This window comes from Denticeps clupeoides, chromosome 20, assembly GCF_900700375.1.
Source record: "Denticeps clupeoides chromosome 20, fDenClu1.1, whole genome shotgun sequence".
NCBI classification, from domain to species: domain Eukaryota; kingdom Metazoa; phylum Chordata; class Actinopteri; order Clupeiformes; family Denticipitidae; genus Denticeps; species Denticeps clupeoides.
Window position 1 is genome coordinate 4,777,664 of NC_041726.1, and position 12,880 is coordinate 4,790,543.

A 12,880-nucleotide genomic window follows, 5' to 3' on the forward strand; every position below is an offset into this window, starting at 1 on the left:
TACTGCAGAAAAGCGGATTTTATGAATATTTATACTGTATGAATATTTGAAAATTGTCAAAGTGGACACAGACCTGCAAAAATAGCTGCTTAACGTCTACGTTTTCAGTATCGTACTTAATTAATAAATGGCCTCCAGAGCAGCTATTCACAACAAGAACATTTTCTGAATGATCGAATTCACAGCCTGGCAACAATCTATCAGTCTGATCAGTATTAAAAACGCATTAGTATCACTGTTATTATCAAGGTTATTCATGTTTTTTTTCCTGGGTACAACTTATATAAATAAATATATAAAATCAATTAAAATATTGATTGTAGATATGTAGTCTGTATATACTTAAATTAATTAAATAGAAACGAAGTCACAGCGATTACCTACCATACCACTTTATTAGGTATACAGGGAGTGCAGAATTATTAGGCAAATGAGTATTTTGTCCACATCATCTTCTTCATGCATGTTGTCTTACTCCAAGCTGTATAGGCTCGAAAGCCTACTACCAATTAAGCATATTAGGTGATGTGCATCTCTGTAATGAGAAGGGGTGTGGTCTAATGACATCAACACCCTATATCAGGTGTGCATAATTATTAGGCAACTTCCTTTCCTTTGGCAAAATGGGTCAAAAGAAGGACTTGACAGGCTCAGAAAAGTCAAAAATAGTGAGATATCTTGCAGAGGGATGCAGCACTCTTAAAATTGCAAAGCTTCTGAAGCGTGATCATCGAACAATCAAGCGTTTCATTCAAAATAGTCAACAGGGTCGCAAGAAGCGTGTGGAAAAACCAAGGCGCAAAATAACTGCCCATGAACTGAGAAAAGTCAAGCGTGCAGCTGCCAAGATGCCACTTGCCACCAGTTTGGCCATATTTCAGAGCTGCAACATCACTGGAGTGCCCAAAAGCACAAGGTGTGCAATACTCAGAGACATGGCCACGGTAAGAAAGGCTGAAAGACGACCACCACTGAACAAGACACACAAGCTGAAACGTCAAGACTGGGCCAAGAAATATCTCAAGACTGATTTTTCTAAGGTTTTATGGACTGATGAAATGAGAGTGAGTCTTGATGGGCCCGTGGCTGGATTGGTAAAGGGCAGAGAGCTCCAGTCCAACTCAGACGCCAGCAAGGTGGAGGTGGAGTACTGGTTTGGGCTGGTATCATCAAAGATGAGCTTGTGGGGCCTTTTCGGGTTGAGGATGGAGTCAAGCTCAACTCCCAGTCCTACTGCCAGTTTCTGGAAGACACCTTCTTCAAGCAGTGGTACAGGAAGAAGTTTGCATCCTTCAAGAAAAACCTGATTTTCATGCAGGACAATGCTCCATCACACGCGTCCAAGTACTCCACAGCGTGGCTGGCAAGAAAGGGTATAAAAGAAGAAAAACTAATGACATGCCCTCCTTGTTCACCTGATCTGAACCCCATTGAGAACCTGTGGTCCATCATCAAATGTGAGATTTACAAGGAGGGAAAACAGTACACCTCTCTGAACAGTGTCTGGGAGGCTGTGGTTGCTGCTGCACGCAATGTTGATGGTGAACAGATCAAAACACTGACAGAATCCATGGATGGCAGGCTTTTGAGTGTCCTTGCAAAGAAAGGTGTCTATATTGGTCGCTGATTTGTTTTTGTTTTGTTTTTGAATGTCAGAAATGTATATTTGTGAATGTGGAGATGTTATATTGGTTTCACTGGTAAAAATAAATAATTGAAATGGGTATATATTTGTTTTTTGTTAAGTTGCCTAATAATTATGCACAGTAATAGTCACCTGCACACACAGATATCCCCCTAAAATAGCTAAAAATAAAAACAAACTAAAAACTACTTCCAAAAACATTCAGCTTTGATATTAATGAGTTTTTTTGGGTTCATTGAGAACATGGTTGTTGTTCAATAATAAAATTATTTCTCAAAAATACAACTTGCCTAATAATTCTGCACTCCCTGTACAGTGTATACCAGTGAAATTAATCAATTTCCTTTGGGATTAAGAAAGTTTTCTGATTCTGAATCATTCTGATTCTATATTATAAACTGCAGCACATCTCATGCGTTACACAATTTGTCTGTGACATACACTGCACATTTGCACACACTGATATGGACAAAACAATCCATCAAGAAGCCCCTCAGTACTTGTCTGTGTGTGTCTCTATTAAAGTGGCCGGCGTGCTGTTACGAAATGTCCACCACAAGAACCAAAACCCCAGGTGGGCCCAAATAAACGGCAACGGAAGCCGATTCTCTATTCTCACAGAACCGAATGCAGGACGTCTACACTGAGCCCGTACAGAATGACCGGCAAGCACCAAGACTCATGAGCCACGGAGAGATACGTATGGCGCAGTCCTAAGATTCGTGACTTCGGCTCGGCAGGCCTGTTGGCTCGGAGGAGGAGTTAAGGGTCTGGAGACCCCCCCGCCCCACACACACCGGAGTGTTATAAATAGGACCTTTAAAGTAAAGTGAAGTGATTGTCACATATGATACACAGCCACACAGCACACGGTGCACACAGTGAAATTTGTCCTCTGCATTTAACCCATCACCCTGAGTGAGCAGTGGGCGGCCATGACAGGCGCCCGGGGAGCAGTGTGTGGGGACGGCGCTTTGCTCAGTGGCACCTCAGTGGATCGGGATTCGAACCGGCAACCTTCTGATTACAGGGCCGCTTCCTTAACCGCTAGGCCACCACCGCCCATGGGTGTGAGGGGTATATTTCTTTAAAAAAAAAAAAATTTTTATTCGCAGGTGGAAAGTACGTAAATGACTCGCACGATTCTGCTGCACGAACAACGATCGATAGAAAACACGGAGTCGAGCGGAGAGAGCAAAAATGGCGGTGCTGCGCGGGCCCTCAGCACCAGCTTGGGAGTGTTTGGTCGGCTCAGGGGCGGGGCGAGGGCTGCGGCAGCGCCAGACGGAGCCAGGTAATTACTTGGACTCGGGAGTAGAAAATTGAAACTTCACGGCACAACGAATGACGCCCGCGAGGGCCGCGCCGGGCCTTTTCATTTGGAGCAGTGCAGCCTCGTCCTGGAGAGCGCCGGCGCTGGGGCCCGAACAGGCAGTGAGTGCTTTCGACAGGACCCCGCCCTTGGGGACAAACAAGAGCCAAAAGGAGCCGACTCAATCTGGTAGCTTTCGCTCCAATTTCAGAAGGAGGCTGAGGAGGTCAAGGGCGTCAGCGGCTGTCAAGATGCTTGAAGCTGGTAAGGAACGGTGTGCACGGCACATGCCGGGATTAAAGGTATAAACACCCACTGCCATTTTAAGCCTGATTTTGAGGTCACTGTTGGTCAGAAAAAAGGGAAATCAGCAATTGAAAGTTGTTCGTATATTTGGGAACGGACGTCTAGCATGCAAGGCATGTGGTCTAAAGCCAATGCAGAGCACAGGGGAGAAAGTTGTGTATTGTGAACTGTACCGTGATCCGACAACTTTGAAATCCGTGTAGCCTGAACGGAGGCTTTGTGGCACAAAACAATTCCTCAGGTTAGATGCCAAAGTGGTTGTGGCTTATTAGCATTTTCTCACGTTTCACTTTGCAACATGCACTGACGTCAGGTTATTCAATGGGTGAGAACCAGACTTTTAGGTATAAACACACACACACAACCGCTGCCCCCCAGCACTATACAACCCATATCAAAATTTCAAATTATATTTCAAATTAGTTACATAACAAAATTGTGTATTTTTCTACCCCCACGTCTCTGTCAAACGCCGACGGTATACATCCATACCGTGAAAACATCCATATTCCACTGTGTATGGTACCACTGGTACCACTGTGCCTGAATTACAAAAAGAACTGATTCAAGCAATGGCATGATACACAATAATGTAGATTTATTCCATTGGTTATTGGAATTGTATATAGTTTATTATTCATTTTATTATTATTGAACATACATATACAGTACAGGCCAAAAGTCTGGACACACCTTCTCATTCAATGTGTTTTCTTTATTTTTATGACCATTTACGTTGGTAGATTCTCACTGAAGGCATCAAAACTATGAATGAACACATGTGGAGTTATTTACTCAGTGAAAACATGTTTTATATTCTAGTTCTTGGCATTCTCTCGATGAGCTTCAAGAGGTCGTCACCTGAAATGCTTCTCCAACAGTCTTGAAGGAGTTCCCAGAGGTGTTTAGCACTTGTTGGGGTTGAGCTCACCCCAAACCATCTCGACTGGGTTCAAGTCCGGTGACTGTGGAGGCCGGGTCTCCACATTTTGTTAAGTACATAACTCCACATAACTCCACATGACACGCAAATCCGTGAAGCGTTCCATATTTTTTGCTTACGGCCATACCAGCTGAAGAACGCCCGATCTCGTCTGATCTTGGAAGCTAAGAAGGCTTGGGCCTGGTTAGTACTTGGATGGGAGACTGCCTGGGAATACCAGGTGCTGTAAGCTTTAACTATTTGGGGCAGTGGTGGCCTAGTGGTTAAGGAAGCGGTCCCGTAATCAGAAGGTTGCCGGTTCGAATCCTGATCTGCCAAGGTACCACTGAGGTGCCACTGAGCAAAGCACCGTCCCCACACACTGCTCCCCGGGCGCCTGTCATGGCCACCCACTGCTCACTCAGGGTGATGGGTTAAATGCAGAGGACACATTTCACTGTGTGCACTGTGTGCTGTGAATCACATGTGACAATCACTTCACTTTCTTGTGTTCATTCATAGTTTTGATGCCTTCAGTGAGAATCTACCAACGTAAATGGTCATGAAAATAAAAGAAAACTGAATGAATGAAAGGGTGTGTCCAGACCTTTGGCCTGTACTGTACATATATATACACACACACACACACACACACTGTATAAGAAATAAATTCTATTGTTTGTATGGGTACATGTTTCGTTGTTAGCATTTAGCATATTGCTATTGATTGTCTCGCAGAACTAGAATGGGATAACAAATTAGAATTTTGCATACTAAAAATCATTTAAGTAGGACGATATGTCTTGCCTCAAACAACCTACATCAAAACAGGCTTAGCGAGGTACGTATGGGCAAATTGAGCAGCGTTAACAGGTTGAAATGAATTGTAAAAACACGCTCTAGTGCAAATTTGTTTGAATTCTGCATCCAGCTCCTGTGCAAATAATTGAGGAGGCTGAAAAAAGGGGGCCACCGAATGCGAGCCAGGGGTTCGGCGAGTGTGCCAACCACAGAAATTTCCCTCTACACAAGCAAACCTCAAAACAAGAAAACTCCCATAACCGCACATATGGTGATGGCAATGATGTAATGTTCTGGGATGAAGCCACAACATGCAGAAAAGATTTATTACAAAGCCTAATTTCCTGTGCGACTTCCTGTAGGCAGCCGAATAAATAATATACTTCAGCACTAAAAGCCAATGCAAAATTAACGGCTCGCCCCTCCCCCACCGGCGTGCAGCATCACCAAACCCTCACCCCGCAGAGACAGAAGGCGCCCAAGTCCCGGGTAGCAGGAGCGACTCGTCAGCCTTGACAGTCAGGGCACGAGCCATATGGACACCGCCCTCTGGCCGCACCGCACCGCCTTTATCCTGGGGCAGCGGTGGCCTAGCGGTTAAGGAAGTGGCCCCGTAATCAGAAGGTTGCCGATTTGAATCCCGATCCGCCGAGGTGCCACTGAGCAAAGCACCATCCCCACACACTGCTCCCCGACTGTCATGGCTGCCCGCTGCTCACAAAGGGCGATGGGTTAAATGCAGAGGACACATTTCACTGTGTGCACCGTGTGCTGTGCTGCTGTATATCACAAGTTACAATCAATTCACTTTAAATTTGTCTTGTCCACAACATCCATCATTACTTGAAACCTGGTGCTCAAAAAAAACAAAAAAAAACTCACTTTACTGTAATCGCACATGCACACTTTCCATCTATTTCCATTACCATCTATTTGTTTGTTGTATTATAGATATATTTAGTATGAGTCCTTGTTTTTAATCTTACTTAAATTTAATACATTTTTATTTATTTGCAACTTCTAGTTATATAATTCCTGAGAATATATTTAGTTATTCTTAAAAAATTCACCATGGGGGGGTTTTATTATTGTGATGCACTGTATACTGTGTATGGATCAGTATTGACAATAAAGATCTGGACCTGAATTAAAAAAAAATAAATAAAAAGGGTTCAAATTCAAATTGTGAAGTGAATGTCATTGTGATACACAGCAGCACAGCACACGGTGCACACAGTGAAATATGTCTTCATCTTTTAACTATCACCCTTGGTGAGCAGTGGGCAGCCATGACAGGCGCCCGGGGAGCAGAGTGTGGGGACGGTGCTTTGCTCAGTGGCACCTCGGTGGCGGATTGGGATTCGAACCAGCAACCTTCTGATTACACAGATAACTGTGATTGGTTCCAGATTTTTTATCTAAAAAGCACAGATACAATAAAAAAAAAAATGTGAACACGAGCAGAGCCCCAGCCGCAAGACAGCGGCAGGCACTGCTGGCTGCGGAAAAATCCATTTCAATTCTAGACACAAATATTTTGCGATTGGTGAACAGAATAGGAATTTATTCAGGTCTTTCCTTCCGTTTGTCACCCATCTGTTGTGTTATTACAGGGGCGAGCACTGGGTTGTGGGCATTTATGCGAGTGCAGCGGGAATTCGATCACCTCGGAAGAACACGAACCGGGTCGTGCCTTAAAATCATAATGACAAAATGCACGTAAGTGTGTGTGTGTGTGTGTGTGTGTGTGTGTGATTGAGAGAGTTGGAAAGACAGAAAGAAGGGAGGGAAGACGCGCCGGTAAGGGAAAGACAGTCAAGATGCATTAGCGGTGCTGGGGATGAGTTGACAAGGAGAGACGTGTCTCCCGGCAGCTTAGTCAGAACGGTGGAAAACAACAGCCTGGGCACAAATGAGTTCTGAGACAGCTGCCCCATCTGTCCACACACACACACACACACACACACACACACACAACCTGAAGCCATGTCTCCCATCAGCACAGATTGATTTAGCAAATACAAAGGCGCCGACATCCCATCTCGCGTCGATACACCCCGTACCGTCAAGCGACAAACACTGCCGGCCACGGCCCGCTTCCATGCCAGGTTCCCAGTACCGGAGATACCCAGTACCAGTACCAATCAGCCAGCCCAGTTCCGTTCTCCATCAGACACGGGAAAACGTTGCCCTGCAGTTACGCCGTTTTGCCAGAAACCGTTTCCCGAACCGCAAGGTGCCACTGAGCAAAGCACCGTCCCCACACACTGCTCCCCGGGCGCCTGTCATAGCTGCCCACTGCTCACTCAGGGTGTGGGTTAAATTCAGAGGACAAATTTCACTGTGTGCACCGTGTGCTGTGCATCACATGTAACAATCACTTCACTTTAATTAATAAAAAAAACTGTGTTCTCGTGTTGAGCCTGTAATTTTTTTCTATTTGAAATCGATCTTTGTGTAAAAGCCGTGTAAAGTCTTAATATAAAACCAGGCGAGAGAGCCTGCTTCAACACGCTCTCAATAATGCGTATCCGGCAGCGAAACGAAAGTGGACGCCTGATCCGTGGATTCGTGTTCTTTTAACATCCCTGACTTTCTAACACGGACAAAGCATATTTTCTGCTGGACAAAGTGTGCTCGTGCAATTTAATAAGACCACTGGAGGGAAAAGGCCAACAAAGAAAGAGCAGCCGGCGGCACGTGCGGCCTGTACGCTTTGTCACAATGACCGCAGAGGAGGCCATTAAAAGGGATTCTGCAGACTTTACAACTCGATGTGATGTAAGATGGGAGCCACTCCGGGCTTTTTCCTTTTTCTCACATTGTCGGGGTGGCATCCTTGTAAAAAGAAGCTTTTAAGCAGGAAACATGTAGTCACGTGGGGATGAATTGTACAATACAGTACAACTGCAGGCATGGTTGTGAATATTTACAACTACGTCATTTACCAGACGCCCTTATCCAGAGCGAATTACAATCCGTAGTTCCAGGGACAATCCCCCCCTGGAGACACTCGACACTCGGGGTTAAGTGTCTTTCTCAGGGACACGATGGTAGTAAGTGGGGTTTGAACCTGGGTCTTCTGGTTCGTAGCCGAGTGTGTTACCCACTATTCTACTACCACCCATATAATATCTCTGGGCAAATAATAAAAATCTTAATTCTAATTTTTTAAAAAAGTATAAGCAGATCCTAGCTAGCATAAGGTTACTTGCATTAGTTGCACACATGCAGGGAGCTCTTTCAAAGAGTAAAAATGTCTCTTGGTTCTACGACAATATGGACAAAATGGGTGCATTAAGGAGGCTGTCTTCGTATCCGTATCAGCCTTTAGTCCTGAGAATAAACTCGCTCAAACCTACCAAATACGTGCACATAAACTTTATGTCAATGTTAGATTAATTCTGCTTTTGTTTTCCAGTTACGGTCAATGGTTTTCCAGTTTATCCACTGCAGCATGGCAAACTTTTCATGCTTCTGATCTAGAGGTAAAGCTATTATAAATCTGTCGGCCTGCCACCAAGCGCCCCGGGTCGTTCTCGTCCCAAAATCCATTTTTCCGACCGGAGACGAGGGGTGAAGCGCCACAAAATCAATAACCAGGGCAGCTTCCTCAAGCCCCGATTCAAAATAACTTCATAAATATTACATACGCTTTTCCTTCGCCTTTTTTTTTTTTTTTTAACTAAAAGAAGAATAGAGAGAAGTCGACACATGGCGCCAGGCCGCTGCAGATTCCATTAAGGCGGTCTCTCTGGAAACACGGCGAGGGTATGAATCTTTCAGCAAGTGCGACTTTTCCTTGGAGGAGGTGACGCAAGGACACCTGAATGGAGAATGAATAATGCAGTGGGAGTGACAGCAGCCTCTTTGCAAAAAGGAGGGGGAAAAAACGAAAGAAATGCACCTTAATTTATATATAGACAATAAATAAATGCCACTGAAGAAATGCCAAAACAGTGTCTGTTTGTGGAAGCATTGTTGAACCTTGGGTTTGAAAATGAAAATGCGCCCACATGCATAAACGGCTGCACCCTCCACCCTCAAAAAGCAGGACTGTAAAAGGGATTTGCGAGGAGGAGAGAGTTGCCAGATTGGGCAGTTTTATATTTTATATTTAGTGAAATATAGTGTGTAGATATTGAGCAATCCACTCAAGAGTGTCAGACAGCTATAGCTGTTTTGTGCGATTTGGTGAATATTTTAAATGATTGTGGGCTGAAATAAATCACATATCTGGCAACACTGCCTGCACTACCTAGTGCATGCTACATAGGGTGCAAGAGAGCAGTAAGTTGGCATTGTAATGTGTACTTAACACCTCAATAAGCTCATTAAACTTAAAAGTATAAAGTTATAGGACATTTAAATGCAACATGCAACTAGAGGGTTCTGCCTGCATGGTTTCTAAGAGTAAGACTGAAGTGATTGGCGCCCGGGGAGCAGTGTGTGGGGACGGTGCTTTGCTCAGTGGCACCTCAGTGTCACCTAGGCGGATCGGGATTCGAACCGGCAACCTTCTGATTACGGGGCCACTTAACCGCTAGGCCACCACTGGCCCTGAATCTTCATTTCATTAGTCAGTTTTAAGTTAAAAGTGTGTACAATTGGGTGAGAGAGAGCGGTCATTAAGTTTGACCAGTGCAATTTTCAAAAAATAGGACACTTTGGCAGGGAGTTTAAATTGCACATGAATGGAGACATAGGTGGCTAATCAGAATTCATTCTTTTTCTAACTATTACAGATTTATTATTTTCACATTTTAAACACACAGCAATTAACACATTCAGTGTTAAATGCATTTCTCTGTGTGTGTGTGTGTGTGTGTGTGTGTGTGTGTGTGTGTGTGTGTATATATATTACATGGAAAGAGGAGTACATTACTCTTTAATGTAGAAATAAGAAATTCAACCCCCAACTGAATTAAACTTCATTTGATTTAAATTCCAGAGCCTGAGTGGTGGAGTGTGTCACTGCGCCTTCGCCCTGAGTAAATCATTTAGGAGGCAGGGGACAGCATTATCATCTTCACGCAATGATGATTTCCTCCTCCTAGCTGCAATAACTCTGATCTTCTGAGAAAACTTCCCTCGGCGTCGAAAGTTCAAACTTTAACTTTGTCCTTGCTGAAATTAGAACAGAAATGGAGCCGAATGGACAGGAATATCACAACCAAGACAATGCTTTGCCGTTCCCAGAACTGCAGATTATGTGTGTAGTGAAGCAGCACACAGATTTTTTTTTTCTTTTTTTAAAGGCTTTTTTCCTTTGAGTCAGAGTCCATTAAATTACAAGACATTAGGTGCAGTGCATTATGGGTGTCTAGCATTGGAAAGAGATAAAAAAAAAAAAACCTGTCCTGAATGTGTCTGACAGAGGAAATCAATTTGAAGTGAAACTTAATTTAAGGAAAGAAAAAAAAAATCTATATTAAATTGGGATAATTACAGATGCCCTGGGAACAGAAGCTTTCAGGTAGTGCCGTAGAGTCATTAAGGCCAAAGTTTTTTCCTAACGGTCTGAAGGCTGACACACACACACACACACACACACACACACACACACACACACACACAGGCTATGGGCAATGACAAGTGTTCTGGGATCTGGCTACAGGCCTGGGCTTGGTACAGATATCAAACACTAGTTAGTGTCACTGTCACCATCACTGCCTGGGGACAGCTGCATCACTGGCGGCAGACACGGGGCAGCGAATCTGTTAATTACAAAAAGTCATTATCCAAAGTCACTGCTCCCCGGGCACCTGTCATGGTGCCCACTGCTCACCCAGGGTGATGGGTTAAACGCAGAGGACAAATTTCACTGTGTGCACCGTGTGCTGCGCTGCTGTGTATCACATGTGACAATCACTTCACTTTATTTATTTATTATACATACGTAATTACATAACTACATCCTGATTTGCATCCTAAGTAAGCTGATACTGTGTTGATGAGATGGATGCTGTGAACAGATTGTGTTTTGGTGTTACTTTGGGGGGTAAAATCCAGATTTTGGTACCTTAAACAGTTTACTTAAACCGGTGTCTAAGATTATCGGTCAACCAAGGGCCTGCAAAAAGCCTCCTGACCCCAAACACCACACCGCATCAGTCCCTCTCTATCTGCCTTTCTAGATGACCTGACGACGTGACCCGCCCACCTCCGCAGCAGCGCAGCCGTTCCACTACCCTCCTTACCGCCAAGCGGTTTACCAGACGGACGGTTATCCGGACGAACGCAGCTGAAGGTCAGACAAAGACTACGTCTGCACCCATCCGACCCCCGCGGCGCCTCAAATCACGATGCACTCAAATGCATCTTTTCCCCAGCAGGGTCGCTGGGACGGAAAAGCTGGGAGTGCGAGGAAGAGTGGAGGGCGCGCATTAGGCCCTCCTCATCATTAATTGACGAACCCTTGCGCATTCATGAAATATAATGGCTGCTTTTATCCTCACTGCAGGAGTCGGCGATTAGTCAGATAGCGAAGGAAAGGGGTGGGGGCAATCCTGAGGTGAGTCTTCTGTTTTTTACCCCCCCATCCTGCTTCCTCATATGTGAGAAAAAGCAGCTACTGATATGCTCAGAATAAACAGATGGAAAATGGATGTCGTTAAATGGTTTTACGAGACATGTACCTTGAAAGATTCCAGACATCAGCTAAAATATTTCAGTTTTGCTAACCAGACCCCAGATTGTCATTCAAAGTGTCTTCAAATGCCTGTAAATCTCAGGCCGTCGTTTTTATACCACAAGGCTTAATCCTCGGTCCATTCTTCATTTAAATCTCTGACTCTGCTAAATCATACCAATCTGTAACTTGAGAAATAAAAATCTCTTGACCAGATCCTGAAACCTGTTAGGAAAGACAAACGACGATGCGACCATAACACGGGCAAACGTCTAGAAAAAGATGTCTGACACTTACACAGCTCCCAGATTTTTTTCTTTTCAAAAAGAAAAACCTCAGGCCAACGTTTTTATACCACAAGGCTTAATCCTCGGTCCATTCTTCATTTAAATCTCTGACTCTACTAAATCGTACCCAATCTCTTGACCAGATCCTGAAAACTGTTAGGAAAGACAAACGACGATGCAACCATAATACAGGCAAACATCTAGAAGAGGATGTTTTCAAAAAGAAAAACCTCAGGCCACCGTTTTTATACCACAAGGCTTAATCCTCGGCCCATTTTTCATTTAAATCTTTGATAACCAACAACTGAACGAAAAGCTGACTCTACTAAATCGTACCCATCTGTAACTTCTGGAATAAAAACCGTAACACAGACAAAGTCTGGAAGAAGACGCCTGGCACTTACGCAGCTCCCCGACTTTAAGGATCTCGCACAGCATCTTGGTCAGTTCGATGCTGCTGCGGCCGAACGGACACTCGTGCTTGTCCTCCCTGCTGCTGTTCTCTAGGACAATCTGAAAAAAACACAAACCGGGGGTCAAAGCCAGCCCTTAACCTGCAGACAGGAGATCCACAAATCTATCCAAAAAAAGGAAGGTCAGATGGACCCATTGATGATTTTCCATAGAGTCCGTATATATTGTCGTTGTTGTGGCCTCATCCTTTAAAAGGGTATTTGTGAGAGAAAGGCGTTACCCTGATGTAGGCGTCCTGATGGTGTCGCGCGAAGTACAGCATGTTGTCCAGAGCCAGCATCCCAGGAGGAATCTGTGTGAAGTCCACCGCTGGGTTAACGTGGTTCTGCAGAGAGAAGGTACAGTAAACAGCAGCGAAAGCACATAAGCTCCCCTCAGCCCTCACCTTCTATGGTTTTTCTTCGTTGTGATGTTACACTGAACTCTGGACCTATGACAACTGAACTTTGATTCTTCTAATCTCAATCAAAGATGGCTGCCACGCAAACCTCAGCGGTTCCAT

The 12,880-nt window shown here is 44.4% G+C and overlaps 1 protein-coding gene and 1 non-coding gene across 6 annotated transcripts in view; one reads left to right on the forward strand and one right to left on the reverse strand.

Moving 5' to 3' along the window:
* elmo1 (engulfment and cell motility 1 (ced-12 homolog, C. elegans)) overlaps positions 1-12,880 on the reverse strand; it is a 71,969-nt gene that overhangs the window by 22,259 nt on the left and 36,830 nt on the right. For all 5 annotated transcript variants that reach the window (XM_028963433.1, XM_028963430.1, XM_028963435.1 and 2 more), the window contains 2 exons: positions 12,599-12,703; positions 12,309-12,417 (listed from right to left, as the gene is read on the reverse strand). In XM_028963433.1, coding sequence (XP_028819266.1) covers positions 12,309-12,417; positions 12,599-12,703 — 214 coding nt within the window. The remainder of the gene's footprint in view (positions 1-12,308; positions 12,418-12,598; positions 12,704-12,880) is intronic.
* Positions 4,320-4,438, forward strand: LOC114770805 (5S ribosomal RNA). The gene has a single exon (XR_003743454.1). It is a non-coding gene; the product is annotated as a 5S ribosomal RNA (ribosomal RNA).